Genomic DNA, 27,752 nt, shown 5'->3' on the forward strand with positions numbered 1-27,752 from the left:
ATCTGGAGGCGAAGCAGCCAGGACTTGCCCGTGGATCGGACGTAAGAGTGCAGAGTGGGCAAAAAGCCAAGGGCAGCTGGGTGATTGCTGGCTGGAGAGGCCGTCACCTCGTAGCTCACCTGACTGAGCACATGATGTGCGCCAGGCACAGGCCGAGCGCCGTCCGGGCCTCCTGGAACCCCCATACCAGTCCCGTGTTACAGCAGAGCCAGTGGGGCCCCCGCGGAGGGGTGTGAGCTGCAAGGCCAGCCTGCTCAGGGTCCAAGCACCAGGATTCCAACCCCGGTCCTCTCGCTCTGTTCACAGGGCACGCCTCATGGCACTTCTCTCGGAAGCCATCCATGAGGTGCCAGACCCTCCCGCCCCCAAGCGAATTCATCAGGGACCAGCCTGTAGTGCTGGCCATTCTCGGCTCTTGGGCCCGGGCGGTGGCCCCGTGAGAGTGGGTCACGTGGTGAAGCAGGGCTGCTGGGATGCCCGCCCCTTCCCAGCGACGCCCTGCCCGGTCTCGGGCAGACTAGCCCAGCTGGCCTTCTGGGAACCCTGCGTGGCTCACTCCTCAGTCCGGGGCCAACTCTGCGAGCGCCAAAGGGCTCCAAGTTCATATCTCACAACAGTTCTGTGAGGGAGGTGGGCATTTCCCCCATTTTCCAAATGTGGAAACAGGCTCAGAGAGGTGCAGTCACTTGCTCGAAGTCACACAGCCGTGATGTAGGAGGGGTGGACTTTGAACTTAGAAAGTCCTTGCTCTTCGTCACTAGGATCTGCGGCCTCAGGGGGAAGCACTGGCGGGCAGGGCCTCCGTGGAGAGTCACACGGTTGTCATTTCAGACCTTGTCACGGCCATGTGTTGAGTGGGCTGGAAATGCATGTGCCCTGGCAAGGCGCTGACCCCTCCGGAGAAAAGGGCTTCTCGTTCTTTGCACAAAGATTCCCCAGCTCGCCAGGCCGTGGCCTGAATTGTCTAAGAGGTGGGGCTCCTTCTCTAATTCCCACAGCCTGGCTGGCCCCCCTGCATGGGGGACACAAGGAACTAGTGAGAACACCGTGAAGCCTGGAGGGCTGGCTGGGGAGGCATCTTGGCTCAGTGGTCATGAGTTTGTGTCTTGGAGCCCACAGTGCTGGGTTCAAATCTCAGCATGGCCTCTTTTGCCTCTGTGACTCACGCAGCTCGTGAATTTCTATAAGCTGCAGTTTCCTTTGTGTTGTTGTAAAGGGAATGTTGGTAATAATAACATCCTCCATCTGGTAGGGCAGCCCCTTTCCGTGCGACTGGCTGCATCTGCCCCACTGCAAGTTTTTTGGAGATTCAGACTCTCAGACCCTACCCTCCTGCACTATAGTCTGGATTTTGACAAAACTCTCCAGGCAGCCCGTCGGCACATTAAACGCGAGAGGCCGTGGTGTGGACTGAACAAGGTGATTCAGGCACCGGCGAGCACAGGTAGTACGCTCCTCTGGGCGGGCACCTTCTGTCTCCTTGGTAGCTGTGTAGTCTTGAGCTGCCGGCCACGTACTCTGAACTCTCGTTATCACAGTGCTTGGTGGTGCACAGATGAGGCACCCTGGAAAACAGATCGATGCCTGGAAAAGCTTCCAGGTGAGTCGATGCTATCTGACCGTTTACTGCACCTTGAAGAGCCAGGCTTTCAGGGCAGACCACAAGCTGGAGACCGGTGCTGCTGCCCTGCCTTGAGGGCAGAGCTCCACGTCCTGCACTGGAAGAAACGCATACCCCCCCGAGCCCATGGCCCGAGGGCCAGCCACATGGTCGGCCAGCCTCTCCTTGCAGTTTTAGGGCAGATCGATATACGGTTTGAAGGAGCCCCGGGCTGGGGGGTAGAGAAGCAGACGGCTCTCACATCTCGCTGGAGCCCAGGTTTCGATTGGCTGAGTAAATCTCCCAGGGGAGGAAAGAACACAGAGCTCACACAGGCGAGGGTGCAGGTTGGCTCGAGAGGGGCCGCGAGTACAGATGTGTTTGCAGTGGGCCTTCGTCAGTGTTGCCCTCTGCACGCCACCCCCCCCGCCTTAAGTCACCTTCCTTGGGAGAGCTCTCCTAAGACATGTTCATGAAGACTTCCACAGGGCAAGCTTTTTAAAAGTGCGCGTGTGTATCTTTGCATGTGCGTGTTATACATCTGATGCTCTTGGAGCAGAGGTAACTCCACCCCGCTGTTAGAGAAGAGTCTCATCCCCATGGACTGCGGTTCTGAGCCCCTTGCTGGCATCCCCGGGGGCTCACGGGGGCCAGGGATGACGAAGACGAGGAAAAGGAGCAGAGCCCGCTGAGACCGGCCGCTCTTGACCGTGAGTGTAGCCGGCAGCACGGGCATCTGTTCCAGGAGCGTCGTTCCTGGGTAGGAGCAGCAGTGGTTGGGCTGCTCAGTATTTTACGTAAGCAAACCCTGGGCGCCTGGGGGGTACAGTCGGCGAAGCGTCTGACTCTTGGTTTTGGCGCAGGTCATGATCTCACAGTTCGCGAGTTCAAGCCCCGTATTGGGCTCTGTGCTGACAGCACAGAGCGTGCTTGGGATTCTCTCTCTTCTCTCGCTGCCCCTCCCATGCTTGCGCTCTCTCTGTCTCAAACTAAAATAAGAAACAAACTTCAAAAAAACTTAAGGGACGCCTGGGTGACTCAGTCGGTTGAGCGTCCGACATCAGCTCAGGTCATAATGTCACAATTTGTGGGTTCGAGCCCCGCGTCGGGCTCTGTGCTGACAGCTCAGAGTCTGGAGCCTGCTTTGGATTCTGTCTCCCGCTCTCTCTGCCCCTGCCCTTCTCACACTCGTCTCTCTCTCTCTCAAAAATAAATAAATATTAAAAAAAAAAAATAAGCCAACCCTGGTAATTCTGATGTCGGTGACTCTGCAGATCACACTTGCAGAAATTGGGCATTGGGGTAAGAATCAGCAAGTCGGGCACATAATAGGTGCTCAGTCAACACTTGACGAGTTGTAGGTCTGTGTGTAGGAATGAATAAAACATAGAAGAGCTCATGGACGAATGTGCAGAAGAAGAGTTTACGAGTGACAATATGCCGAAGGAGGGTGTCTGAGAAGGAGGGAACGCACGTGTGGCCGGGCGCGTGGATGAGGTTGGGGTTCCAGGACAGTGGGGGAGGGGCAGGGCCTCCCGAGTGGGTTAAGTGAAGGGTGGTGCTCTGGTGTGTCTGGTGAGGGCCCGAATGTTCCAAGTGGGAGCTCGAGGCGTTCTCCCCGAGGATAGGCTGGGTTCTGGGAGCAGGGTAGAAAGGGGACCGTTATTGTGGAATCTATATAAAGTCCCTGCGGGGACCAGGGTCAGGGCAGCAGTGTGAACCTTAACCCAGAGTCTGGGCCCCGTCTGGGCCTGGAGAGATGCCTTTGACTCCACAGCCGACCTTCCACAGGGAAGTTTGTTCTTTTGGGTGCCGTTGGGCTTACTCTGAGGACGGGAGCCTTTCTCCCTCGTCTTCACTGCGGAAACCCCTGCGCATCCCGCGAGACCCACCGAGGAGTGCTTCCTGAGCGTGACCTTCCCCGTTCTAGGTGCGGACCACCGCAGCCCGGCTCGGGACGCTGCGGGAAAGCGATCGGGGCAGGGGCTAGAAACCCGTGGCCCCTTCGTCTCAGTCTCCGTCTGCGGCTCCTCCTTCTTCTGTGGCGTCACGCTGGAAAGGAGACTCCCCTGTTTCTCGCTCTTGTCTCCAGGCTCCCAAAGAAGCTCCCCATATGGCCGGGCCTGGGGTAGGGGCCGACCTCCGGACCAGTCACCATGGCTACCAGGCGGCATCCTATGGTAACCATGGTGACCTCACCGCCAGTGGGGGCAGGGTCATTCACAGGGGAGATGGAGAGCTTTCCTAAGGGTAGGGAGGGACAGCAACACGAGCGGCCCGGCCTGCACCCCACACCCAGGAAGGCCTCACTTGCCTCCTCCCCTCTGATTCACGCTCCCAGTGGGAAGGCAGCGTTCAGCACACGCTTCTGCCATTATGTTCATGTCCCTTGGAGACCGGGAGCTCCTCCAGGCCGTGCCGGCCTCGTCCGCCTTTCCCGTCCTGTGTCGGGGCCGGTGCACGGTGAGTGGGCACACATGTCCCATGGGTGGATGTGCCACCTCGCCCCCTCCTCCGCCATTCGGGACTGGGACCAGAGCGTGTCTCTGGGCACTCCCAGCCAGCAGGAGGCTTCAGGAGAGAAACGAGGGAGACGGAGACATAGTCGGTCCTTTGAGGCTGAAATCGGGCAGCGGGAGACGTGGAGGACCGTTGACTGTCATTTGTTTGGACAAGCGAGGCTTCTGCCACTCTGTCTCGGCCACTCTGGGGGAGACAAAGGCGCTTCTGATGGGAGGCTGCCCTCTCCCCAAGAAGGAGGGCGTGCCGGGGCGGCTGGATGCGTTTGCTTCCAGATGAAATTATGTGCTTGGGGTTTGAGTGGACTTAGGCCTCATTCATGCATGTCTGTTTGCTCAGCCTGCCAGGCCCACGGACCTGGTCTCCCAGCCTCCTGGGGACAGATTGGGGCCTTGCTGTTCTTCCAGGGAGTTAAGGAGCATTGTCCTCCCCTGTGCTCTCTTTCTGCAGTAGGTACTGCTCAGGGCGCCCACCCCTGTGAAGCTGGGAGGGGGCATGGCGCTGGAGCCACACATAGCTCTTGGGTTTGCATCCCAGCTGTGCTACCCTTTAGCTGTGTGACCCTGGACATGTGACTTGACCTCTCTGTTTCCTCGTCTATATAGTGAGGCTCATCTTGCTGGCCTACGAGGTCTTGGCAAGGTTCTAATGCATTTGTACCTGCTTCTCCTAGGACCCAGCAGTCCTACTCTCAGTTATATTCCCGAGTGCTCTGTCCACCAGCAGACATGAGCAAGAATGTTCAAAGCAGCCTCAGCAATAGCCTAAAATTGGAAACAAGCCAAGTATCCAGCAGTGGTAGAATGGTAAACAAATTATAGCATGATCACACGAGGGAATAGTATACAGCAATGAAAAAGGATAAACACTACAGATGAATATCACAGATGTTGTGTTGCACAAAATAAACCAGACACAGAGGGGTCCATACTGCACGATTCCTTTTATATGACGTGCAAGGGCAGATAAAACTGGCCTGTAGCAATAGAGGTCATAAGAGTGGTGACTTCTGGGGGACACTGACCAGGAAGGGGCACGAGGGAGCCTTCTGGGTGTGGGGTCATGATCCCATGAGTGTGTTCATACCCGAATGTTCATCAGGCTCGTGCATGCCATCAGTGCACGGGACCGGATGGAAGGACACCTCAGACCCTCCTGTCCCCCAGAGGGAAGGGTCCTGCAGCCATGACTGTTCTGTAGATGCTCATTGGAAGGAGTCCCAGGGCACACCCCCGGGTCTTTGCTGCCTGGTGTGAGAACCTGCTGATGAAGGGTCCTCAGCAGCCATGTTGTGCTTGCTGTGGCCGCTGGGCCTTGCGTGTCCTTGCGGGTCCTCGGGGGTCCTCGCGGGTCCTCATCGTCCTCAGAGTGCGCCGTGCCTGGTGTGGGGGCACAGTTGCTGCGGGCCGGGACCCCCTTTGTTTTTGCCTATGGCTGGCGTATTTGGACTGTGAGAAAACACTGTGGCCCTGGGAGCATTTACTTAACCCTAAAGTCCTAGCCCCATGGTTGGAGGAGACAGACAGACTTGCCCTGGAAATCCCCTGGCTGCACCTCTGTGGGCCTCAGTTTCCACTTCTGCAAGCATGATGCTACCCAAGAGACAGCCTGTGTGATGTGCCAGCCCTTTCTTGCTCCAGTGCCCCTTCTCCATAGGACCCACCTTCTCGGCCTCTCTTCGCCCTGGCCCTTCTCTGCTTGGTTTCCTCTGCAGACTTGATCACAGCGTAAAGTTCATTTATTCACTCATTGCTTCCTTGGCAGCTTCCCGAAGGCAGGGACTTTTGTCTGTTTTGTTCACTGCTGTATCCCCAGCCCTTGGCACATAGTAGGCACTTCATAAATTGTTGTTGGCTTGGCACGGACCTGTTAGCGGCCGTTAGAAGGTTCTCAATCTTTTCATGCCCAAGGCTTTCTTTGGGGTAGAATTGAGTCCAGAGAACTTCAATAAACTCACCCAGGGATGGTGGGAGCTGTATGCCGAGTTGTTCAGTGTAAGATTCAACTTCTTTTTAAAGCCGGAAGTCCCTGACAGAGGAAAGGCCCGCTTTGCAGAGGTGGAAACTGAGGCCCAGAAAGGTGCCGGGGACCTGCCTTCTAGGGCAGCTTTGATAGTGAAGGAGGGCGAGGGGACCTCTGTGCCTTCCCCTTGGCGTTGACTGTGGACCGTGGCACGGTGGGTCGAGACTGCCTGCCCCTCTGACTTCCAGCTTGTTCTCCTCCAGTGCTCCGGCCACATGCCTGCCCTCTGCCCGCTGGAAGTGGGGACGTCAGGAGGGAGCTATGCTCCCATCCTCAGGTGCAAGGCTGGCTGCTCGATGAAAGCCCTGCAGTCTGTGGGCCGCATGTCTCCCGTCTCGGCTTGGCAGGGGCCCAGAGCAAGGGCACCAGGCCTTGGGAGTGAGTCACTCTTTCTCCCTGCCAGGCGGGAGCTCCAGGGGACAGGGGAGTGACCCCACAGGGTGCAGGCCACGTGGGGGGAGGCCCAGGCATGGCCCTCAGCTTGCTGGGGGACGAGGGAGGAGAGTGGAAACTTTGACATTTGTTTCTTACTTTCAAGCCAGTTAGTGAGGATCAACCTCACAGATCAACAACAGCCCTAAACCTTGGCTCTTTCTATTTGAGAAACCACAAAGGAAAGGAGGACTGGATTTGGCTACATAAAAAAAAAAAAAAGGCACCCTTGAGCATGGAAAAACAGACCGACAAATCAGCCTTACTGTAAACCGATGTGAAAGGCAAATGATGAGCTGGGAAAATGCAGTTCCAGCATATTTGACAAATAAAGAGTTAAATAACCTTAATACGCAGAAACTACGCATGAATCAATCAGAAACTGACCACCTCTGGGGGGAAATGTACGGAGAGTAAAAGGAGAAATGCAGTGGCCAACAACTGTGAGGAAACGCCTCTCAGTAATGAGAGAAATAGGAATTAAAAAGAAACTACGAAGCAGGTTTTCACCTGGAAAACTGGCAAAGGTTTAAATATGATAACGCATTTTCCAAGGAGGAGAGGTGCGTCTCACACTTTTGTGGGTCCTCCCCGTCCCGGGTCCGTAGCCCCCTCCCTCTGAATCGGTTACTTTTTGGCCGTCTCTTGCCTTCACTCTGGATCCACTGAGAATGTCAGTAGCTGCCACTCGTGAGCACCTACTGTATGCCAGGCATCCCACACATGCCGTCTCATTCTGGACAACCCACGCGGCATGGCTTACCGCCCCATTTTGCAGATGAGAAAACGGAGGCTCAGCACGAAGGGACTTAGGTGGCATCTCACATTGGATAGTGGAGCCAGAATTTGAATCCAGAGATAACTGGCCCTCAAGGCCATGCTCTCCTTTCTCCTTCCCCTTCTGGCCAGCATTGGGGCCCTGGCTCTCTCTCGGAGAGGACACTGGCAGGGGTCCAGGCTGTCCTGGCATCTCTGGTCTTCAGTTTGACTTTTCAGAAGCCACGGCCTGCAGGAGCTCCTCAGACAGGATCAGTGCTGCCACGGAGGCCAGTCCCTGTCTTGGCCAGTGCTATTCGGTGCTTTTGCTTTACTGGGGCAAATTATCCCATGAGGATCTGAACCCTGAACTCAGTGTGGGAGTGTGGTTTTCTCATGAAACCTGGGAGCGCTGAAGGGCAGAGCATCAGACACACACACACGTGCGCACACGCACACACACCCCCGTCTTGCCTGCCCTCGAGAGGGCGGTGTGGCCTGGTAGTGGAGAACGTGGATGAGGGTTCAGACTACCCGGGTTGGAGTCTGCTTTCTGCAGAGTGGTGGCTTTTCTGGGCGGGGGGTGGGGGAGCCTGGATTTGGAGGGTTGAGCAGTTTCCACAGTGTAAATGCTCCCGCTGCGGCCAAAACGAGACCGCTGAATGCAGACGAGGGAAGAGACGCACACAGCCGGCCTCCGGGAACCAGGAAGGGCCAGACCCGTCACGCCATGACCGCTGCCGCGCGTCCTGGTGGGTGAGACCCGTGCTGCTGTGCGGTGAGAACCTGGGCTTGAACCTGACACGGCCGTTTCCCGGTGATGCCTTATTCCGAGCCTCGGTTTCCTCCTCTACAGAATGTTCTGACAACAGCTTCCTTGAAGGTGGGGGTGGAGGGTTGGGTTCGAAGTGGCCGAGGCCGAAAGGCCCTTTCACGCGGCTTGTCGCGTCATCAGTGAGCGAGCCCCTGGCCCCTGGCCCCCTGGGCCCTGGCCAGGGGACTCCGAGCATCTACAGGCTGAGCCCCTTCTTCCTTTAGGCCCCAGCAGGGCCTGGGGAGGAGACGTGGTGGGGGGGGGGGGGGCTCGGAGGGGGCCGGGAATGTCCACGATGAAGAAGACACCCCCTCTCCCCTTTGGGTGGCCTCTGGTTCCCGGCTTCCCCCCCCCCCCCCCGCCGACCATCCCCCCCCCCCCCCCCCCCCCCCACCGTTAACAGCCTCAGTAAAGAGGGAGGAATAGCATTGGCCATACCTTAAGAGGCTTCTGGTAGGGGCTTCCTTCCAAGGAGCAGAGTACGGAAAAGGGGAAGAAAGGAATAACCTGACAGTGGAGAAACCTGCCGGCATCCCTTGGCCCGCCGGTCACGGTTGTCGGCAGCCATGACGAGTCATGTGAGGGCATATGCACCCTGGCTATGATGTGAGGAGAGGGGCACCATACCTCGGGGGACCTCCTCCCTCCAGCCCACAAGCCCGGTCTAATCATGAGAAAAACATCAGACCAACCCCCCCTGAGGGACATTCTGCAAAATACCTGACTGGCACCCCTCACAACTGCCCAGGTCATCAAGAACAAGAAAAGTCTAAGCAACTGTCACAGCCCAGAGGAGCCCGAGATGACGAGACAACAAAGTGTAGTGGGGTGATGGGATCCTGGAACTGAAAAGGAATGTGAAATAAAAACCGTGGAAATCCGAATCAGGCACGAACTTTCACTATAGTGTTATTTCACTGGTTGTTAACAGGTGCACCACATTCATGTACATAGGGGAACCATAGTGTGGTACCTGTGGGAACTCTGTGCTATCTTTCCCATTTTTCTGGAAACCTGCAATTGTCCTAAAAAGTGTATTAAAGGCCGGGGGGGGGGGGGGGGCGTTCCAGAGAGGTGTGGACTCACATGGCCCCTCCCTGGTGAAGCTCAGTGTGGAGCTTAGTGGCAGTGTGGGCTGACGTGTGCCCCGTGCATTGCCTTGGTTGGTCACACCCTGCCCTGGCCAGCGAGTGTGCACGGTGGCCCTGCCTCCCACGCCGGGAGCCTGTTCCCTGACGCCCAGGACGAATCCCAGCCTCTCCTTGCACTCGCTGACCTGTGCTGGCAGACCTCCTCTCTTGTTCTCCTCGACTCCAGCCCCCTCAGCCTTCGTCTGGCAGGAGGAAGGGCGGTGGGTAGACCTCCACCATGAGACCCTTGGCGGACTCGCTCACCAGGAAGCCCTCGGCCCCGACCCCGGGCACCAGCCCAGGACACTTTGATGTGGTGTTCTGACTGGTCCTCCATCCAGTTCCCCTCCTTCTTTGCCCAGGGGTTTCTGCACGTTCTTCTCAAGGCTCCAGAGACCTTGAGCTCACCATCTGAAGTCGCCGTCTCTTTCCTGGGTCTCCAGAATGGTGGTTTCTGGCAGCCGCCTCAGACTCAGCTTCCCCGTTTCTGTCCATCACATCAGCCTCCCGCTTGGCTGTGGTGTCCACTCTGAACCTGCTCAGGGCAGCGTGCAGCCCCTGTGAGCTCTTTCCGTGGACAGGAGAACCGTGGGGGGAGCCCTCCTATTCAAGGGCAGGACTCTGGGGGTCAGTCTTGGAAAGGGCCCCTCCTCCTCCCTGGCAAATTTCGTGGGGTGGGGTGGGGGTGGGGTATGCTAGGTGAATGAGTTCTTTTGCATTCTTTCTTGGAATTATTCAGAGTTGTTACTCGTTCTGCCTCTTGGCCTTTAATAGTGGCCACAAAGAGGGGGAGGAGCCAGTGTTCTTTGAGCACCTCCTGCTGCAGGCACTTTTTATTTCTTCGTTCCCCCGACAACACTCTGGGAAAGAGAGTCTTACTGTCCTTATTTACAGACGAGCACCTGAGGTTCCGAGACGCTCACAGGGGTTGAGCCGGGATCTCAGAATCCATTCAGTCTGATTTCGGATCCGGGCTCCCTTCTTCATGGCCCCCATTTGCCTGATGGCTAGCAGCCCCACAGTCAGAGGTGCCCAAGGTCCCTAGTGACGGTTGTGAAATCGACCTGATGCCTCTCGTGGAAAGTGACATAGTCAAGGTCGGTGACCAGCCAAGACTTCTCCGTTCTGGCAGCAAGAATCCCTCTTTCCGGAAACCCCTCAGTCCCAGACAGACCAGCATTTCGGCCCCCCTGCCTCACATCCACGTTTGTTCATGTTTCACTTGCTCAGCAGCCCCATGGCCACCATATTGGATGGCGGAGGTAGAGAACGTTTCCATCATCACGGAAGGGTGCTGGTCTAGAGGGTTAGCCCTGCCGGGGCTGCCCAGCTGAGAGCCCAAGGAGCCCCCTGTCTTACTTCCCCGCACTCAGCATCCTGCTGGAGCCTTCATCTCTGGGTCTCCTCATCGCCCCACAGCCTCTTTGTCCAGACTTCCATCCATTCCCCTGAGGCCCCCCGCCCCGTCCTCCCTGATCCCCACCTGCTACTTCTTGGCCCATCCCAGGCTGACCATTGCCCGGCCACAAGGCCCTTCCCAGCCCTGGGAGTCCTCCCGCTGGCCAGCAGGGGGACGTGGACGGGGTGCTAAGTTTGGCAGTGGGTACCGTTGGCTCAGCTCCACAGAGCAGGCCCTAACCGGGGCTTGTGGTGTGTGTATGCTCCGTAAGGAAAAGGCGATGCTTCAGCGGAAACTGAGAGGCTGCTGGAGGCTTTCCTATTGGACAGGTTGGGAAACTGTCGGTCACTGAAGAAGTGAGGTGGGGGGCGGGGAAGATGATGGAAGGTTCTAGAAGAGTCTTTGACTTTCACCTGAAATAGTCCCTCAACTTGGCTCATTTTCTTACCCATCCGCGAGCAGGTTTGCTGTGCTCGACGCGATGCTCCGTGCTGGGGACGCATAGGTGACCCCTGGGGGCAGGTCACCATCCCTACTCTCAGATTCGCAGACACTGGGGAGACACAGACACATGAGTAAATAGTCACTTTGCAACTCACTTGGTGCTTACGCCACTGATCCTGAGTATTAGGATGGACCAAATGGAAGACGGTGGGGGCAAGGACCATATTGTCCTCTGGGCGTCCCCAGGGCTCCATGCACAGTAGGTGCTCATTAAGTGCCTGCTGGAGAAACGTTTGTATAAGGTGTCGTCGCCATCTACTGAGTTGTCTCTCATCCCTCTCTCCATCCCTCTCTCGTTTCTTCCTCTGAGAGGGGAACATTCATTTCTATAGCGTTCAGAGAGGCACGCCCTCTTCTGGAATCTACTCCAGGAGAGTTGCCTTATAATGTAACTGAGGTTAACTGAGCACGTGCTAAACACTTTGCCCTGATTGTCTTTTTAATCTGCCCAACAAATTATGTATGGATGGGGGACAGAGGAGGAAACTGAGGCACAGGAAGAGCTGGGCGGTTCAGCCCACGTTGTGTGGCACAGCGGTGGGACAGGGATCCCCCAGCCTCCTCTCCAGCTTTTCCGGGCTCAGAGCGCTCCTGAGATGCTGATTCGGACTGAATCGTCCCCGCCACTGACTCCCTCGCCCTCGCCCTCCACGCTGCCTGTGGAGACGGTTGCAGAGCTGTCGCGAGTCCAGTTTTTCCAGGAGGCTTGAAGCACGGGCGATGTGGGCTTCGGGGAACAGAAAACTTTTTCTCAAGGTAGGCTTGTGGGTCTCCTGAGTGATGATCAGGGCCCCAGGAAGGAAGGTCCCACACGGAGGCTGACTTCATCCGTGAGCGTAGAATAAACACCAGGATGAGGGGCCCTAGAGGCCGCAGCTGGGGCCCAGGGACACACCGCCCTGCTCCCCTCCTTTACTCGCCTGGCGCCTCCAGGGGTGCCTGAATTTCTGCCACCGTGGCCACCGTGGAGCCCCAGCCAGAGAGCTTTGAGCTGCGTGTGGGCGCTTAGGAGTTCTGAGTTCAAGTCCTGCCCCTGGACCATCCCAGCTGTGTGAACTGCGCGTGCGTGAGGAGGAGTCTGCGTCTCTCGGGGAGGAATGTGTTTCTGGCAAAGCGTCTGGCTCAGGGTCTGACCAGGGTTTGATCCCGTAACGAACACCGGAATAAATTTTGCAGGCTGGCTGAACTCTAAACCGTTGTGAAACAAGAACACATGTTTATAAACGCTTATTTTGTGCCTGGTGCTGTTCTACGCGCTCTCTCTATATTATCTCACCTAGTCCCCATAACAACTCTCTGGGACGGGTGCTACTATCTTTGTTCAGATCTGAGACCCCATTGCTGGTAAGATACCCTCTTCTCTTACGGACCTCGGAGAGAGAAAAGAATGTAGCAGAGCCTTATTACCCAGCCAACTTTAAGGGAGGTTGTTCAACTGTGTTTGAACTGATGAAGTACGATACTGCTGTGTCCATTCTACATGAGGAAATCAAGGCACCGAGAAGTGCCTAACTTCTCAGCGCATAGCTAGCCAGAGGCGGAGCCAGGACTCAAACGCTGGGGGCCTCTTACCAGAGCCTGGTGCCATAACCACTGTGCGGTGCTGCGCAATTACGAGAACGAGCGTAGAACAGGGAGTAAGAGCACAGGGTGTAGAGTCAGATGCAGTTGGGGGTCCCGCTCCTGGGAATTACTGGGTGGCTTTAAGTTGTCCCAGTGCCTCTAAGCCCTGGTGTTCTCAGCTCCAAGTGGAGGTGTTAGGAGCGCTTGGCCCCAGTGGAGGCTGTTCTCTGCTGAGGATTTGACCGCCAGGGCAGTCACCATCATCACCATCAGCGTCATCCCATCGTCACCACCACCACCAGTTCATTCAAAGTGAAAGAGGCTGCATTTAAGTCTCTTCCCTGCTGTCCCCGGGGGCTTTGGCACGCTGGATGCAGTGTCTCACCCGGTCAGCGGCAATCCCAGCCCTGAGTCCCGTGAGTACTGGGTCTCTCCTAGAGTTAACCTGCGGGCCGTCTGTACGAGGTGCAGGTCACGTGTGTCTTCGGAAAGGAAAGAGGGGGGCATTTTAAGTGCTTAACCCCTATCCTGAGAATAACAGGCCATCAAATTTGAGTTGGAAAAGGAGAACGTTTTGGAGCTAATATGCGTATAATGAAGGAGTAGGAGAAATCACTTGATGAATTCTTTCTGGAGCACCAAGATGGGACACAGTGTGAGTTCTTTGATCCTGGGAACAAGCCCAGGGTTCCCATCTGTCCCGCCTCAGGGTCCAGGACAGATGGAGAGTGAGATGAGGTATTAGCCTCTGTTTCCTCATCTGTGAAATGGGCACCGTCACGCTGCATTCACTGCAAGCCCCATGCCTCTTCTCTTCCCTCACCATACTTCCTCTTTCTTATACCACTTTTTGGGAAATAATTGCGTGAGTTTTCTTATCTCTGAAAATTTTCTCCTGCTTAGGCAGCTTAGAGGATGCTTACAAAGGCATTTTCTGAAGGGATGCTGTTAGAGGCACAGTGGATCCTGAGCGCGGAATGCCAGGTCAGATCTTCACCTGTGTAGGGAGGGAGAGGAGCTTAGCAGGAGGTGAGACTGACGGGGAGACTGGTACCACATTGTCCAGGGCCTCGAACACCACCTGGAGGGATTTGGACTTTTCCCGAGAGCTAAGGCGGTGCCACCAGAGTTTGTTAAGAAGGGCATTGGTGTTTTCTTGCAGTTGAGAAGGACTTCTTCCCAAATGAACAAACTGCCACCCTCATCCCCAACCCCTGCCTTCCTGCTGTTTCCAGGAATGTCTTAGCCTAGCATTTCCTAAAAGGAGTTTTGTTATATGATGTTAAGAGGGGTGCTAGCAAAAAGTAAGAATGACAACCACCACCACTGCAACAGAACAAACACGAGCAAAGATTCTGTGACATGGGTTTACAAACAGTAAAGGCATGTTTCTTGGCTGCAGGACTTCTCAGTGCCTTTAATACGTCACTGTGAATTGTAAACGTCAGTAAGGGGAGTATTAGAGACAGTTCTCCACATATATTTGCCTGTGGGACCTCTCCCTTCTTCCCTCCCTTCCCCTTTCGTCCAAAAACGATCTCCTCTTGGAACCCACATTAGAGTTGACACTGTGATTTTCCTGGTCCCTTTAGCCCAGAAAGTATGAAATCTTCATGGATGGGCTGATATGTAGGGTATTTTTCCTGACCAGTTAGATGGGGACAGCTTGGGCCTTTCCACATGGGAGACATCACGAAAGGCTGTGCACAGGACGGCATGGTGGCCTCTCTCGGGGCTGAGACCTGGGAGCAGCAACACCAGTCCCTGTGGGCACTGGCCGGTGCCATTGCAGATAAGCCAGACCTCTCTCCACACGGTCCTCAGGGAAGGACGATGACAGAGACGAGCCCAAGCCACCTGCTGCCCCGGAACCATCCACTCCTGTGAGTTCCAACATCATTTGACATCAGCTGACCTCTCCAGCTGTGTCTTTCTCTCTCCTCCGTGCTGGCCGGTGGGATCGGGGAGAAGGAGCATTGGCGAAGAGTCGGGAGACAGGTGTTCCAGATTTTGCTCAGTTTCTGCAGCTCAGGAAATCAACATCCCTCTCCCGAGCCTCTGTGGGTTCAGGTGAGAATTCCATTTGACCTTGGGGCAAGCACCTTGCCCTCTCTGTGCCTCAGTTTCCCTTGCAGGGAAATGGGGATGCCACCACCTACCTCATAGGGCTGTTGCGGGGGTGCTCAGGGGTCATCTCATAACGGCAGGGGGGAAGATGGGGGATGAAGGGCTGGTGGAGGTCAGCTGAGACGGATGGCTGCAGCTGGGCCTCCTGGGCGCCTCTCGGGGGTTCAAGGCCTTCCTGTCCACCCCTCTGCCTTGCCCCCTTTGGCCCTCACTTACTCACTTGAGCCACCCACCAATCTAGTACCTTCTTTTCACCCAGGACAGCCCTCTGGACTTTGAAAGGCAGTTTCTGCCTTGAAAGCCATTCTGTCCATTAGGGAAAAGGGTTCCCCTTGAGTCTCCTTCCCGAAGGAATCAGCAGAAACCCACTGGGCCTGTTTTTGGGTGTCTCTCTGGGACGATGGGAGGAGACGTGGGCTTGGAGAGTGTTTCTGAACCAGAGCAGAGTAGGAGAGAGGGTCCCAGGCCCTCCTGAGCACCCCGTCCGCTTGAGGGGCACCTGCCTTATGCTTTACCTGTCAGGACTCTCGTTCAGTTGAAGAAAGTGTCCTGCTGCTCGAAATAAGTAAAACGATAGAACAGGTTCACAGAGTACTAAGCTGGGCTGGATACGTCCCCGGTCGTCTAAGGAACAGGTGTTTCTGATAGAGCACAACCAGTCAGGATGTTCAGGTCCATAGAGTTCCTTCTCTTAGGGTCCTTGCAAGCAAGGACGGGTAGGGGCAGGGGGCGCCTCCACACCTGCCTTCAGCCGCACCTGCCTTAGCAGCTGCCCCGCCGCTCCCCCCTCCTCCCACCCCTCAGGACGTCCTCGCCGTCGTGAACTGAGTGTTTGCTGTGTTGAGCACTGGCGTCCATCGTCTTTTCTCATTTCCTTACCTTCGCAATGCCGTGAGGGCACGGCTGCGACCAGACCCGTTTCCTGGTCACACAGGAGCCTGGGTCTCCCAGCGCCAGAACCTTTGACACGGTGAGCTTTGTGCTGGGCACTGAGCTGAGGATTTTAAAAACTCAGATCAAAAATTCGCACACCGTGACATAAACCGTTCTAAAGTGAATAGTGTTGTGCAACCACCTCCTCTGTCCGGTTCCAGAACATTCTCACCGCCACTAAACTCCGTGCCCATTAGAAGTCCCTCCTCACTTCCTCCAGCCCCTGGCAACCACCCATCGGTGTTTTGTCCTGTGGTTTTTCTGGAAACTTCAAATAATTTGACTCGTACAATCCGCGGTCTTTTGTGAGCGGCTTCCTTCACGCGGGATGATGTTTCCAAGGTTCATCTGCACTGTGGCATCTGTCAGTCCTTCATTCTTTTTTATGGCTGATTTACATTCCACGGTCCGGACGGACCGCATTTGGTGTAGCCGTTCATCCCCTGATGGACAGTCGGGTGGTCTCCACCTTTTAGTTACTGTGAATGGTGCTGCTGTGGGTGTTCACCGTTGTGTGATTCCCTGCTTTCAGTTCTTTTGGTTGTTGCCTCGGAGGGGAAGTGCCGAGCTCAGCATTTGTAGGAATGGCGTCTGCTTTAATCCTCACAGAACTCCCGGAAGTGGGTACAGATGGGGGCACTGAGGCACAGTGTTGGAACCACCTGCCGTCACACCACACAGCTCCCAAATGGCAGAGTCGGGCTTTGAATTCAGGGAGGGGGATCCCCGGAGCCCAGGGCCTGGAGCTGCTGCTCTCTGTCTCTGCTGCATCGGGCCTGAAACCAAAGGGCCGCCCCCCACGTACAGGAGTGCTGCACTGCTCAGCGCAGTGCCCCCCGGATTCCTCCCTGGAGCGTGTGTTTGCTAACGTGCCAGCTCAGCCCCCGTTTCTCTGAGCCGGATGAGGCCAAGGCACCGTTTTTAAAAATCACTTAGACTGAGTTTGAGAAGGACAGGTGGGGTCAGGGTTGGGGACGGGGACCAGGAAGGGCTCCTCTTGGAGTCAAAGCCCTGCCCTCAAAGGTGGTGAGTGGCCTTTGATTACTTCCTGGTGTTCCACGGGAGCGTTTTTCAGCTGCAAGAAAACTCCACTGTTTGAGTTAGCGGTGGGCCTTGGTGCCCGTACACAGAGGAGCCCCTCATCTGCTCTGAGACCACCACTCTCCCACAGGCACACTCATCGCAAACACGGCCCAGAAGCCCAGGAAGAAGCATCCCCAGAAGTGGCAGCCGACATACACTGAGCTCATAGCCTTCGTTCATCTGCACCCTGGGCGCGGCCGACAGGTGTATTGCTTGGGTTTCTGGGACTTTGGAAGGAGATGCAGCTAATGAATTAGGAGGGGGAAGGGAGGCTTTGATGCGCTGACATGCTGTCCTCGGAGAGCTGAAATACCTGACAGCCCGGGGTGTGGGGAGGAGGGGGAAATGACAGGAAGAAAGTAAGGGTACAGCACGCACAACAATTGGGGACAGTCAGTGCAGAGGCCGGCCGCTCACTCACGGCGTCGGGGGCTCCTGACGGTGGCAGTGTGCAGTAAAGGATGCTCTACATGACAGTTATGTCCTCAAGAAAAGGGCAGAGGACATTGCACGTGGTCTGTCAAAGCTAGGAGAGAGGACACATCTCTATCTAGAATTCTTAAAAGTTTTCTAAAGGGCCTTGGCACTCGGAGGGTAAGGTCTGGCTGGCGTTGCCTCTGACCTTGGCTGCCTGGTGGGGCAGTGAAAGGGGGAATTGTTCCTGGGGCTGCAAATGGGACCCTGCCAACATCTGGGCTGCCCGGCTCCTTTGTCTCCCCGCTGACGACGGGCAGCGCTGGGAAGGTCCTGAGCCCCATGTCTGTGTGAACGTCTCCCCCTGTTGTCACGAGCCCTGCCCCCGAGGTCGGGGCCGGGGGCCCCGCACAGCAGCAGAGGAAGTTCTGTTCTTTGACCCTGACTGCGAGCGGCCACCCCGTCTACTCTCGCTATTTCTTGTGCCACCGTCCTGGGCTAACCCTGAGTTCTTTTCTCAACCAGCGCCCAGTTTCGCTTTGTGAAAATACATCAGTGGGAATATTTGTCCCTGGGCAGAGAGGGGGGACCAGCCCTCCATGGACGTTGCCAGCATAGAGCTTCCTACAGTCAGGGCAAGGATGCGGAGGGAGTAGTGAGTCTTTCCTTTCGCTGTTCTTTCACGCTGGGGCTTATTGGCGATACTTTAATTTGCACCCACGCTTCCCGTCGGGTCTGTCTGAGCACCGTGACTTCCAGGGACACCCTTCCCTCGTGGGCTCTGAGAAAGAGCACCTGACCTTTTTCTTTTAAGTGACTTGAACACAGCAAACATTGGTCACCTCACAGCATTTTTGACGATCAGGAAGCAGCTCAGCTCCTACTGAAAACCCCTGAGTACCTGGCCAAAGGGGCTGGGTCTTCTCTCCAGGCGGAGTAGGGCCGTCCAGAGTCACTGGGCGGAGTGACGAGCCAGACAGGCAGGTGTTTCAGGCGGGAAACTTTGGCAGGGTTTTGAAGACAGCAAGACTGGAAGCACGAGGTCCAGACAGGAAACCTTTGCAGGATATTCCAGAAGAAAGACGAGAGGAGACAGGGCCGGAACAGAGGATACGGGAACGTGTGGGTGACTCAGAGGGGCAGGTAGCAGCTGGATTTGACCCTGGGGACTGACGGAGGAGGTCAGGGTCCAGGCTGTTGCGTACCATAGAGCGGTGGGGTTTTGCACGTGGCCAGCTCGTAGACGTGGTTGCCCCACACCAGGCTTGGGGGACAGCAGGGAGAGCCCACAGGGCGGGTTCAGCTTAGCGGGTGATCTGGAAGAAGAGCCTGGCAGTCATCCCGGCGGTGGTGCCCGGCAGGCAGTCACTAGACTGTAAGCCCTCCACGAAGGCGAGGAGTTTTGTTTTGTTTTGTTTGATGACGTGTCCCCAACGCCCGGAACATGCTGGAAGCACTTTTGTGGCACACAGGAAGCACTCAATAAATATTTGATAAATGAATAAACTGTGAGTCTGAAGCTCAGGAAGCAGACTCTTAATCCAGTTTGTAGATTATTTATTTCAAGCTGAGTACAAGTCTGGGTGTGCGTGTGTGTGTATAAAATCGTCTTTCTCTGTGCAAGAATGACTGTGTTTTTACCTAAAGCGGTCACAGGGCTTCCTTGGAAATTGCTGAGGCCACGGATCTGGTGTGGGGAGTGTGTAGACACCGACTGATCACGATATACCGAGGGCTTGGCTCCTTCCACGCCGGAGGCCGATGCTCTTGGACATGAGCTCTGTTGATCCTATGCGGACCAGCCTGGTGTCGTCCATCATCTGAATTATTAACACATGATTAGAAACCAGGAGAGGCTTTCTGCTCTTGAAAGGGCCTCTGAAGGAGCCCCCTGAGACCCAGCTCTTCCCCTCCCTGCCTGGGAAGGGACGCCCGCTGGCCGCTGGCTTTGGGGGGGAGGGTGGGGTTCTGCAGGGCCCACACCACCCGCCCCTGGGAGTCTTCCCGCGTGGCCCAGGCCCTGCTTAAGAAAGAGCAGAGGCTGCAAGCCAGCGGCTCCAGCATCATCCCTGGGTCTGTAAGATTCTTAGAATTCATTGCACGTATTTTAGACTTTCTTTTCACCGAGGTGAGACTCCTGTAACGTAAAAGTGGCCAGCGTGAAGTATACAATTCAGTGGCCTTTGCTTCCTTCACGAGTACCACAGCTGGGGCGCTCACATCACCGCCAGAGGCCACTGTTGCTCTTGTCCCCTCCCCCAGCCCTTGACAGCCACTCACCTTCTTTCTGTCGCCGCGGATTTGCATCTTCTGGACGGTGCGGGGAAGTGGAGTCACACACCGTGAGGTCTTTTGCGTCTGGCGTCGCGGTCTCGAGGTCCGTGCACGCCGTGCTGTGCCTCGGTAGGAACTCGTTCCATTTTGCAGAGAAAGAAGTTCATGCCAAACGTTAGGGTTTGCGGGTGCTCTGTGAGGCAGCGCCCCTCAGCCCTCTTCCCTGGACCTCAGCAGGCCCTTTGGCATGGCTCTGGCCGGGAGAGGACCCCCCCACCCCCACCCCCGCTCCCGCCCTGTCCTCCTGGGTCCCGGCCTCCAGCCCGCCCCTCGGCCTGGCCACAGCCACAGCACACAGCCCACACCCGCAGCTTGGCCCTCCCAGCCCTTCCCAAGCCGGCCTAGCCCTCTGACCTCATCACCCAGCCCTCTCCCGCGTGTGTACCCGGCTGCCAGGCCCACCTCCCACCATCCCCCAAAAACAGCTTTCCTCCTGCCTCCAAACACGGTGTCCCTCCATCCCCTTCCCCTCAAACCCCAGCTCGTTCCTCAAGAGTCACCTTTGAGCGCAGTCGGTGGTTGTCTCCATCCCCCGGGAGAGTGTATAACCCTCTCGTAGCCCTGTGTCTCCCCCTGTGCTCACCGTGCACCCCCCTTTACCCCCCGAGCGCCTGGACGCAGAGCACAGAGCGCCGTCAGTGGATGTCTGTAGAGTGAATGAGTGACCCACTGAGACAACAGGCCACGCTCTCCTGCTCAGACTTCGTTGCTTTCTCTCGCTAGCTTCTGCGAGTTGTCGCTTGTCGTGTATCCCTACTCCCGTCTCTCCAGAAGGGATTTGGGGGTTTGCTTGGGTCTCTGTGAACGGCATCCCCCCCACACCCAGTCTCCCAACTTCAGGGCCGAACTCATCCAGGCTCGTTCGGAGACGGGATTTGGGGACGTCTTGAGTAGATGGATGCTGAAATGGAGCAAGTGATTTTACGCCGCCGTTTGGTAACACACGATCGGCAGCGCTTCTCAGACGTGGGGAAATCACACCATGGCCTGCGTCTCCCAGAGGAGACATCGAATGGAGCGTGGCACAGCTCTCCCTTCGTTCACGGGATGGCTCCTTGCGATGGCCACGGTGGCAGCGGCAGGGGTGGAAAGACCTGGTTGCTTAGGGCTCACCTAGTTGCAAAGACACACGGCAACCACGGTCCTTGGCGGCAGTCCCGTGAGTCACTCCTTGCGCTTTAGAGCCCTCGGCCTCGTGGATGGCGGGGGGGGGGGGGGATCCAATCCCTGTGAGCCCCAGCATTCCTCAGTCATCCAGTGGAAATCCAGACATTACACTCTGGTGTCCAAGCCTCTCCATAATCTGGATCTAACCGGTTCCTCACTCATCTCCCTCACCCTTTGTCTGTCCGCCTGCCTGACAAACTCCTATTTATTCCCCCTTCCAAACCCAATTCAGAAATCACGCGACTGTCCCAAGGCTTCTTGCATGATCCCGTGGCTGAGTTAGGGCTCCCTGTGCGTCCACCTCTACAGGTCCTCTACACACAGAATTCTGATCATCTGTACGCATGTCTGACTCCCCCACTCGGCGGAGAGGTTCTTAAGGGAAGGGATTCTGGACTGTGTTTTTTTCTTGGAGCAAATGCTTACCAAGCAAATGAGGAGGTCGGTATCTGTGTGGGTCTGTGACGCTGGGCAGAGAGAGAGAGAGGAGGTGGAACACTTGAGAGGAGAGATGTTTGGAGTCAGATCTGGGGGTTTCCAGGATTCTAGGGGTTCACATCAATCTGTTGGGACCCAAGAGCTAATTTGTCAATTTTGAAAAGGGTAAAGAAGAGGCAGCCTGAGGTAAAATCTTTGGGTCGGGTGTTGGATTTTGTTTTTCAGTACAGTGTGTTCCGTTTGAGTTGGTGATGCCAGTTACATGGCATTGATCTGGAATGCTGGTGGACAGGAATACAGGGTCTTCTGTTTGTGAAAAAAGGGGACACGTGTGACTCCTTACCATGAGCAGGGGCCGTGCAGAATGCACCCGGATGGTGGAAGCAGCCGTTTACAGCTCCATTCCTTCCTGTCTGTCTGTTCCTACACCAGATCAGATGTTAAATGTTTTTACTATTACCTCTGCTCATTATGTCATAAGGAAGTTGTTCCTCCGTCCTAGGCGGAGTTTTAAAAGGCGGAATGCTTGTGAGTAGGACCGATGAGGTGGTTTATCTGTGTCTCGTATGCACACACGGGGACCTGGACCCTGGCTTCACCTCCACGCCCAGAACCATCACTTAGAAAGCCCTTGGCCTTCCAGGCTTCCGCCCAGGCCATCGTAGCCATCTTCCAACTGTCGTCTTGTTTAAACCAGCGGCAACGCCGAGGCACCCGGGGTGAAGGGGCTGCAGAATGCAGCAGGGACCCAGGCTTTCTGAGTCCACGTTCCAGAACTTTCCTCTTGCCACCTGGCTTCTTCCTGACATGACTGAGCCTATCTCTCTCCAGTCTGCCTTGGGGGAGTAGATTTTTTTTTTCTTTTTTTTAGATGTACTTCTTTTAGAGCGGTTTTCAGTTCACAGCAAAAACTGAGGGGAAGGCACAGAGCTCTCCTGCCCCCCCCCCACATGCATAGCGTTCCCCACAGCAGCGTCCCCACCAGAGTGGATGGTACATTGGGTACAGCTGATGCACCCACACTGACTCATCATCACCCAGAGCCCATAGTTCACCTCTGGGTCCGTGATGGGCTTGGACGAATGTTCATCCACCACTATAGTGTTACAGAGAGTAGTTTCGCTGCCCTAAAAATCCCCAGTGCTCTGCCTGTTCGTCCCCCTCCCCCGGCCCCTGGCAACCACTGATCTCTCATGGTCTCCAAGGTTTTGTCTTTTCCAGAATGTCCTAGAGTTGGAATCCTACAGCACATAGCCTTTTCACATGGACTTTCCCCTTAGTAATAGGCGTTTAAAGTTCTTCGTGTCTTTTCATGGTTTCATAGCTCGTATCTCTTTTTTTTTTTAATTTTTTAAAATGTTTTTATTTATTTTTGAGAGAGAGAGACAGAGTACTAGTGAGGGAGGGGCAGAGAGAGAGGGAGACACAGAATCCGAAGCAGGCTCCAGGCTCTGAGCTGTCAGCACAGAGCCCGACGTGGGACTCGAACCCACAAACCGTGAGATCGTGACCTGACCCGAAGTCAGACGCTCAACCGACTGAGCCACCCAGGCACCCCATAGCTCGTATCTCTCTAGCACGGAATAATATCCCATGGTGCATCTGTACCAGTTTATTTGTCCACTCCCCTCCTGAAGGACATCTTGCTTGGCCAGGTTTGGGCGATTACCACCAAAGCTGCTGTAAACATCCGTGTGCAGGTTTTTGTGTAGACGTCATTTTTCAGGAGAAGATTTTTGATGGTTCTAGAGATCCCACCTTAGAGGTGGTTCTGGCCCTGCAGCCCAGCTTCCTTGGAGAATGATCACTGGGTTTGTGCATAAGTAGCCAGCTGTAAAAATTCCCTTGTCACACATCCTGGAGCCCTTGGATGGAAGCCTGCAGCCCCCCAGGCAAGGCCTGAGCCGAGAACAAGCAGGGATTTCCCGCTTCTTATTTGAAAGCACCTGCAATGGCTGCCAGCACTCGCCTCCCCCAGAACTTTTGTGTTTATTTGTCTAAGATTATGCCCTGCCTGCCTCCAACAAGGCTGCGGCTTCTCAAGACACCATGTGAAATGAGGCAATTAGGATCTCACAGAACGAGCCCCTCCGGATCCCCAGGGATGGGTCCCGATTATCCCAGGCCTTGTTTGAAAGCTTGGAGCCTTCTGTTCAGGCGGCACGAGGGAGATACAGTTTACATTGGTTTTGTTTTCTGACCAGAAAAATCACACAAACCCTTCTCGTGGAATGCATTCCTTCCCTTCCCTGCCTTTCTTCTTGGCTCCCCCACTCACAGATGAAACCTCTCTAAGAGATTCTAGGAGGACCTGTCTGTAAAGGGAGAAAGTGTCTGATGGTGAAATTCTGACCCTTGCCGCAAGGGGCTTATTAGCGCCGTCTTGTTATGTCACCTTCGGGGTGGGGGGGAGGGGATCGTCTCATATCAGGCTGGGGGTGGTCTACCTTGGGAAATATCAAGCAGTGGTTCCCCATACTTCTCTAGAATTATCTCTGTGTGATGGTTAAATTATACTGTACTTTCCTGTCAAATTATTCGGCTGTGCCAAAGCCCAGCATCCGCTTTGGCGGTATCCGCTTTATTTATTTTACTTGAACTTATTTGACATTCTAACTATTTTGCTTACTTGTTTTCTGCCCGTCTCCCCACTACAGGGGAGATCCAATGAGAGCCAGAGCCTTGTTCATTCGTGGCTCACCGTGGGTCCTCAGTGCTGCACATGCTGACATTTGTGTGCTGGACACTGAGCTCAGTGAATTACGTGCACCCCGTCATCCGGCCGTCATAGTGACCCCATCAGCTGGGCTCTGTTACCCCCGTGTCACAGACGAGGAAACGGGTTCCAGAAGACTAACTTGCTCTGCACCCCGGGGCCCAGAGCCTGTCGAGGCAGAGCTGATGTGTGAAGCCAGGGTTTCTGACTCCCACACCTGGGTTCTTCACCATTACGATTTGAGTGATACATAAAATGCCATAAAGATATTCTGAACACAGTTATCTGTAACAAGAGCATGTACCTACTTTTGAGATACAATGTACCTGTTTATGCAGACGGGCCAATGTTTTTCAGTCTACACACCATGCTCGTGGGCAGGGATGGGTGTCACTCACCATGGCATCCCCACAGCCTGGCATGTGCCTGGCACACACGGGTTCTCTTTGTTGAATGATGTAGGCATGCATGATGAGAAAAATCAGAGTGATTCCCAAGCCCCCGCTGTGGTCTTTGTCCATAGATGGGCAACCGGTGACCCAGAGGAATGTAGTCTTTTCAAAGGAAATTTTTTGTTGACCTGTATAAAACGCCTACAGAAAAGCACACAAATAATAAGTATACACATTGGTGAATTTGCAGAAGCAACATGTCCTGGTAACCTGTACCCAGATGAAGACACATGGTGTCACCACCCCGAGACCCTCCTTCGTCCCCCTTCAGCCACCACGGCTCCAAAGGTGACCACTGCCCTGACCTTTGCCAGTGTCCATCCTTAAATAAAAGGCCTTGTGTGGCAGGTTCTCTTTTTGGGTGAAACTTGCCATGTTGCTGCTGAACAGACGTGTAGTTCGCTCGTTCTCACCGGCAGGTGGTTCTCCGTTGGTGAATGCGCCGTGACAGCTCCACACGTGTTATTACCGGGAGCGTCTGCAAAGTGCTGCTGTGAGTGTTGGGGTGTGTGATCAGTGCACACATCCCTGTCGGGGGGTGTCTTGCCGTGGGGCTCCTGGGGCGGAGGGGAGGGGTCGGCTCAGCTTTAGCAGATGTTGCCAAGTCACTTCGCAGAGCGCTCGGTCAGTTCACGGCCCGCCAGCAGCGTGGGAGCATCCGGGCTTCTCTGCGTCCTGGCCATCGCTGGATACTGTAGCCTCCCCGCCCCCCCCATTTGACACATTATGGTGAAATACACATGAAATGTATCCCTTCCTCTGTTTTTAAAAACGTTGCGGTTCCGTGTCACTGTAGCACATTCACCTTGTTCCTGGCCGTCACCGCTGTCCATCTCCAGGACTGTTTTCTTCTTGCAGAGCTGAACCTCTGTCTCCTTTACACACTGACACCCCACCCCCACCCCAGCCTCCAGACTATGGCGACCGCCATTTTACTTTCTCTTTCTGTGACCCTGACTGCTCTGGGCCCCTCATGTAAGCATAAGCATATCATATTTGTATTTTTGTGGTGGGCTTACTTCCGTTAGCATAATGCCCTCAGGGCTTGTGGGGGCTGGAGCGTGTCCCAGGATTCCCTTCCTTTGCACGGCTGAGTGATATCCCACCGTGGGTGTATGCTACATTTTGCTTACTTCTTCACCTGCTGATGGGCCCTTGGATTGCTTCTGCCTTCCAGCAACTGTGAATCATGATGCTCTGAACATGGGGGTACGAATATCCATTCCAGTCCCCTACGTTTCATTTTGGGGCATGTATGTACCCAGACGTGGAATTGCTGGATCATATGGCGATTCTGTACGGAATTGTTTGAGGCTCTTCGTACTGTTTCACACACCATTACTGCAACATTGTGTGCTCTCACCGGCAGGTGCACAAGGTTCTAGTTTCTCCACACCCTCCCTGACGCTTGCTATTTTCTTGTTTTTGGTTTTTGTTTTGGGTAGTGGCCATCCCAATGTGTGTGAGAGGTTGACAGTGTCTTTTTTTTTTTTTTTTCCTAAAGCCATTCTGTTAGGTGCGTAGTGATGACATGGTGGTTTTAATTTGCGCTCAGAAGAATGAGGTTGTAATGAATTTGTCTAGATGTCTGCCTTGAGTATTGGTTGTTATATTCGAGGCTGTTGTAGGTGATGCTAGATTGCCATCGGTGCGATTCCTCGTTATTTCGATGGTGCTGGTACACAGTAGGAGTTCAATATATGCCTGTTGAGCTGAACGAAGTTACTGGTGAGAGTGACAGCTGGGTACTGGCATTCCAGAGGCGAGACCACAAAGACATCCTTGGACGGTAGATGTCTACACTTGCCTGAGCAGAGGCTGACCCGGTGCGGCCCCATGCCTGCAGGGATCCCAGTATGTGTCTTCTTTGCAAGAAATGACCTGTTCCCTTCCCCAGTTCTTATGCCAGCATCTGATCACACCCCAAATGCAGCGTCCTATGGAACAGAAGAGCTGGCGCCGCCTGAAAATTGTTCACAGCAGCAGCAGCTGCCTGCTGTGACCTCCGCGTGGCCTCCCAGGAGCCTTCAAATGACATCACACCCTCCTAAGTGGCCTATGAAAGATTGGCCTTGAAGCTCTGACCAAATATGGCCACGTCCATTTGGGTGTAATCCGTGCAGGGTGGCACCTTCTGGAAATAATGAATCCACGTGGGCTCAACATCATGGGCCATGCGCTGGTCTCTCGGGCAGGCCTGCGCCCAGATGGCACTTGATACCCGAGCCAGGCACTGTCTGCGGCCACTTTGGTCTGGTAGTGTGTTGAGGCCAGCAGCCAGCCATACGTTTTTATTGCGTGCCTTTTTTGTTTTTAATTACAGAGTTTTCTTCCTCGGCCCACTTGTTCATTGTGCTGACGGACACAGACTTTGGGTGGCTTCAGCAGATTTCTGAGTGGGCCCTGGGCCGGGCTCTCCAGTGCCCTAGGCCGGTTTCCAGAACAGGAAAAGCCAGTGCTGCCATATGCTCTGTATCCCCAAGGGCCTCTTCCTTCCCCCTTTTTCCTTTCTTCCCTTCTTCCTCCCTTTTCTGCAGCTGGGTGACTGCTCTGGGCTATTCGTGGATGCCAGCGTCGTTGTCGTCATCATCATCATAGGGCTTGACAGCGATTCCGAGAGTTGGGCGAGGCAGGATTTAAGTCTTGGCCCCACTGCTTCTTTGTGACTTGTCCGCTCGGTGCCTCATTGACTCATCTGTAAAATGGGAAGGACCAACGCTCCACGCCTCAGGGTGTTCCTGGGAAGATAAACTGGTGCTCGAAAAGCCCTTCACGTAGGCTTCATAAAGAGTCACTGCCTCCTTCTCTCAGGTTGTCGTGGAGAGCAGACAGTTTGCACCTGTGATGGTACACAGGCGTTGGCATCTGCCCAGCGTCTCCTGCGATCTCAGAGAAGAGGTGTCAGATCCTGTCAGGGAGGCGTGAGTCCGTGAAGGGTGGGGGTGGGGGTCCCGAGGCCGGATGCCGAGGGAATGGTTGTGAGGAGTCCCCTTGGAGCATAGTGCACGGTGAGCGACTCCAAAACTCTCATCTGCTCACCACTGGCGATGCTCAGCCACCCTGAGGTCTAGCTCTGGGGGCTCGGGAAGGATACCAGCCGGGCTCATGACAAGCAGACTTTATCTTGGGAGAGCTCTGGGGTCCCGTCTCAGCACTGCCCCTCCCAGCTGGGTGACCCTGGGGAGTTCCCATACCTCTCTGGGCCCATTTCGTGTGCATGTTGGACCAAAGCATCATTCTCAGTGTTTTTCTCCCTCCCCCGTTCCTCCCTCCCTCCCTCTTTCCTCTGGGTATTTTCTAGAAGGCTGTGTTGACGTGTGCCCAGCTTTCTTTGCGCTATCAGAGGTT

The 27,752-nt window shown here is 55.1% G+C and overlaps 2 protein-coding genes across 3 annotated transcripts in view; both read left to right on the forward strand.

The window, feature by feature from the left end:
* The window catches only part of LOC125916350 (uncharacterized), a 30,608-nt gene extending 23,745 nt beyond the window's left edge, over nt 1-6,863 (forward strand). Inside the window, exon 2 of the mRNA XM_049622508.1 lies at nt 22-6,863. Within this exon, the coding sequence (XP_049478465.1) occupies nt 3,757-4,695 (939 nt within the window). The 5' untranslated portion in view covers nt 22-3,756 and the 3' untranslated portion in view covers nt 4,696-6,863. The remainder of the gene's footprint in view (nt 1-21) is intronic.
* The window catches only part of CMIP (c-Maf inducing protein), a 230,840-nt gene that overhangs the window by 99,467 nt on the left and 103,621 nt on the right, over nt 1-27,752 (forward strand). The window lies entirely within an intron of this gene.

This window comes from Panthera uncia (assembly GCF_023721935.1).
Source record: "Panthera uncia isolate 11264 chromosome E2 unlocalized genomic scaffold, Puncia_PCG_1.0 HiC_scaffold_20, whole genome shotgun sequence".
Taxonomy (NCBI): Eukaryota; Metazoa; Chordata; class Mammalia; order Carnivora; family Felidae; genus Panthera; species Panthera uncia.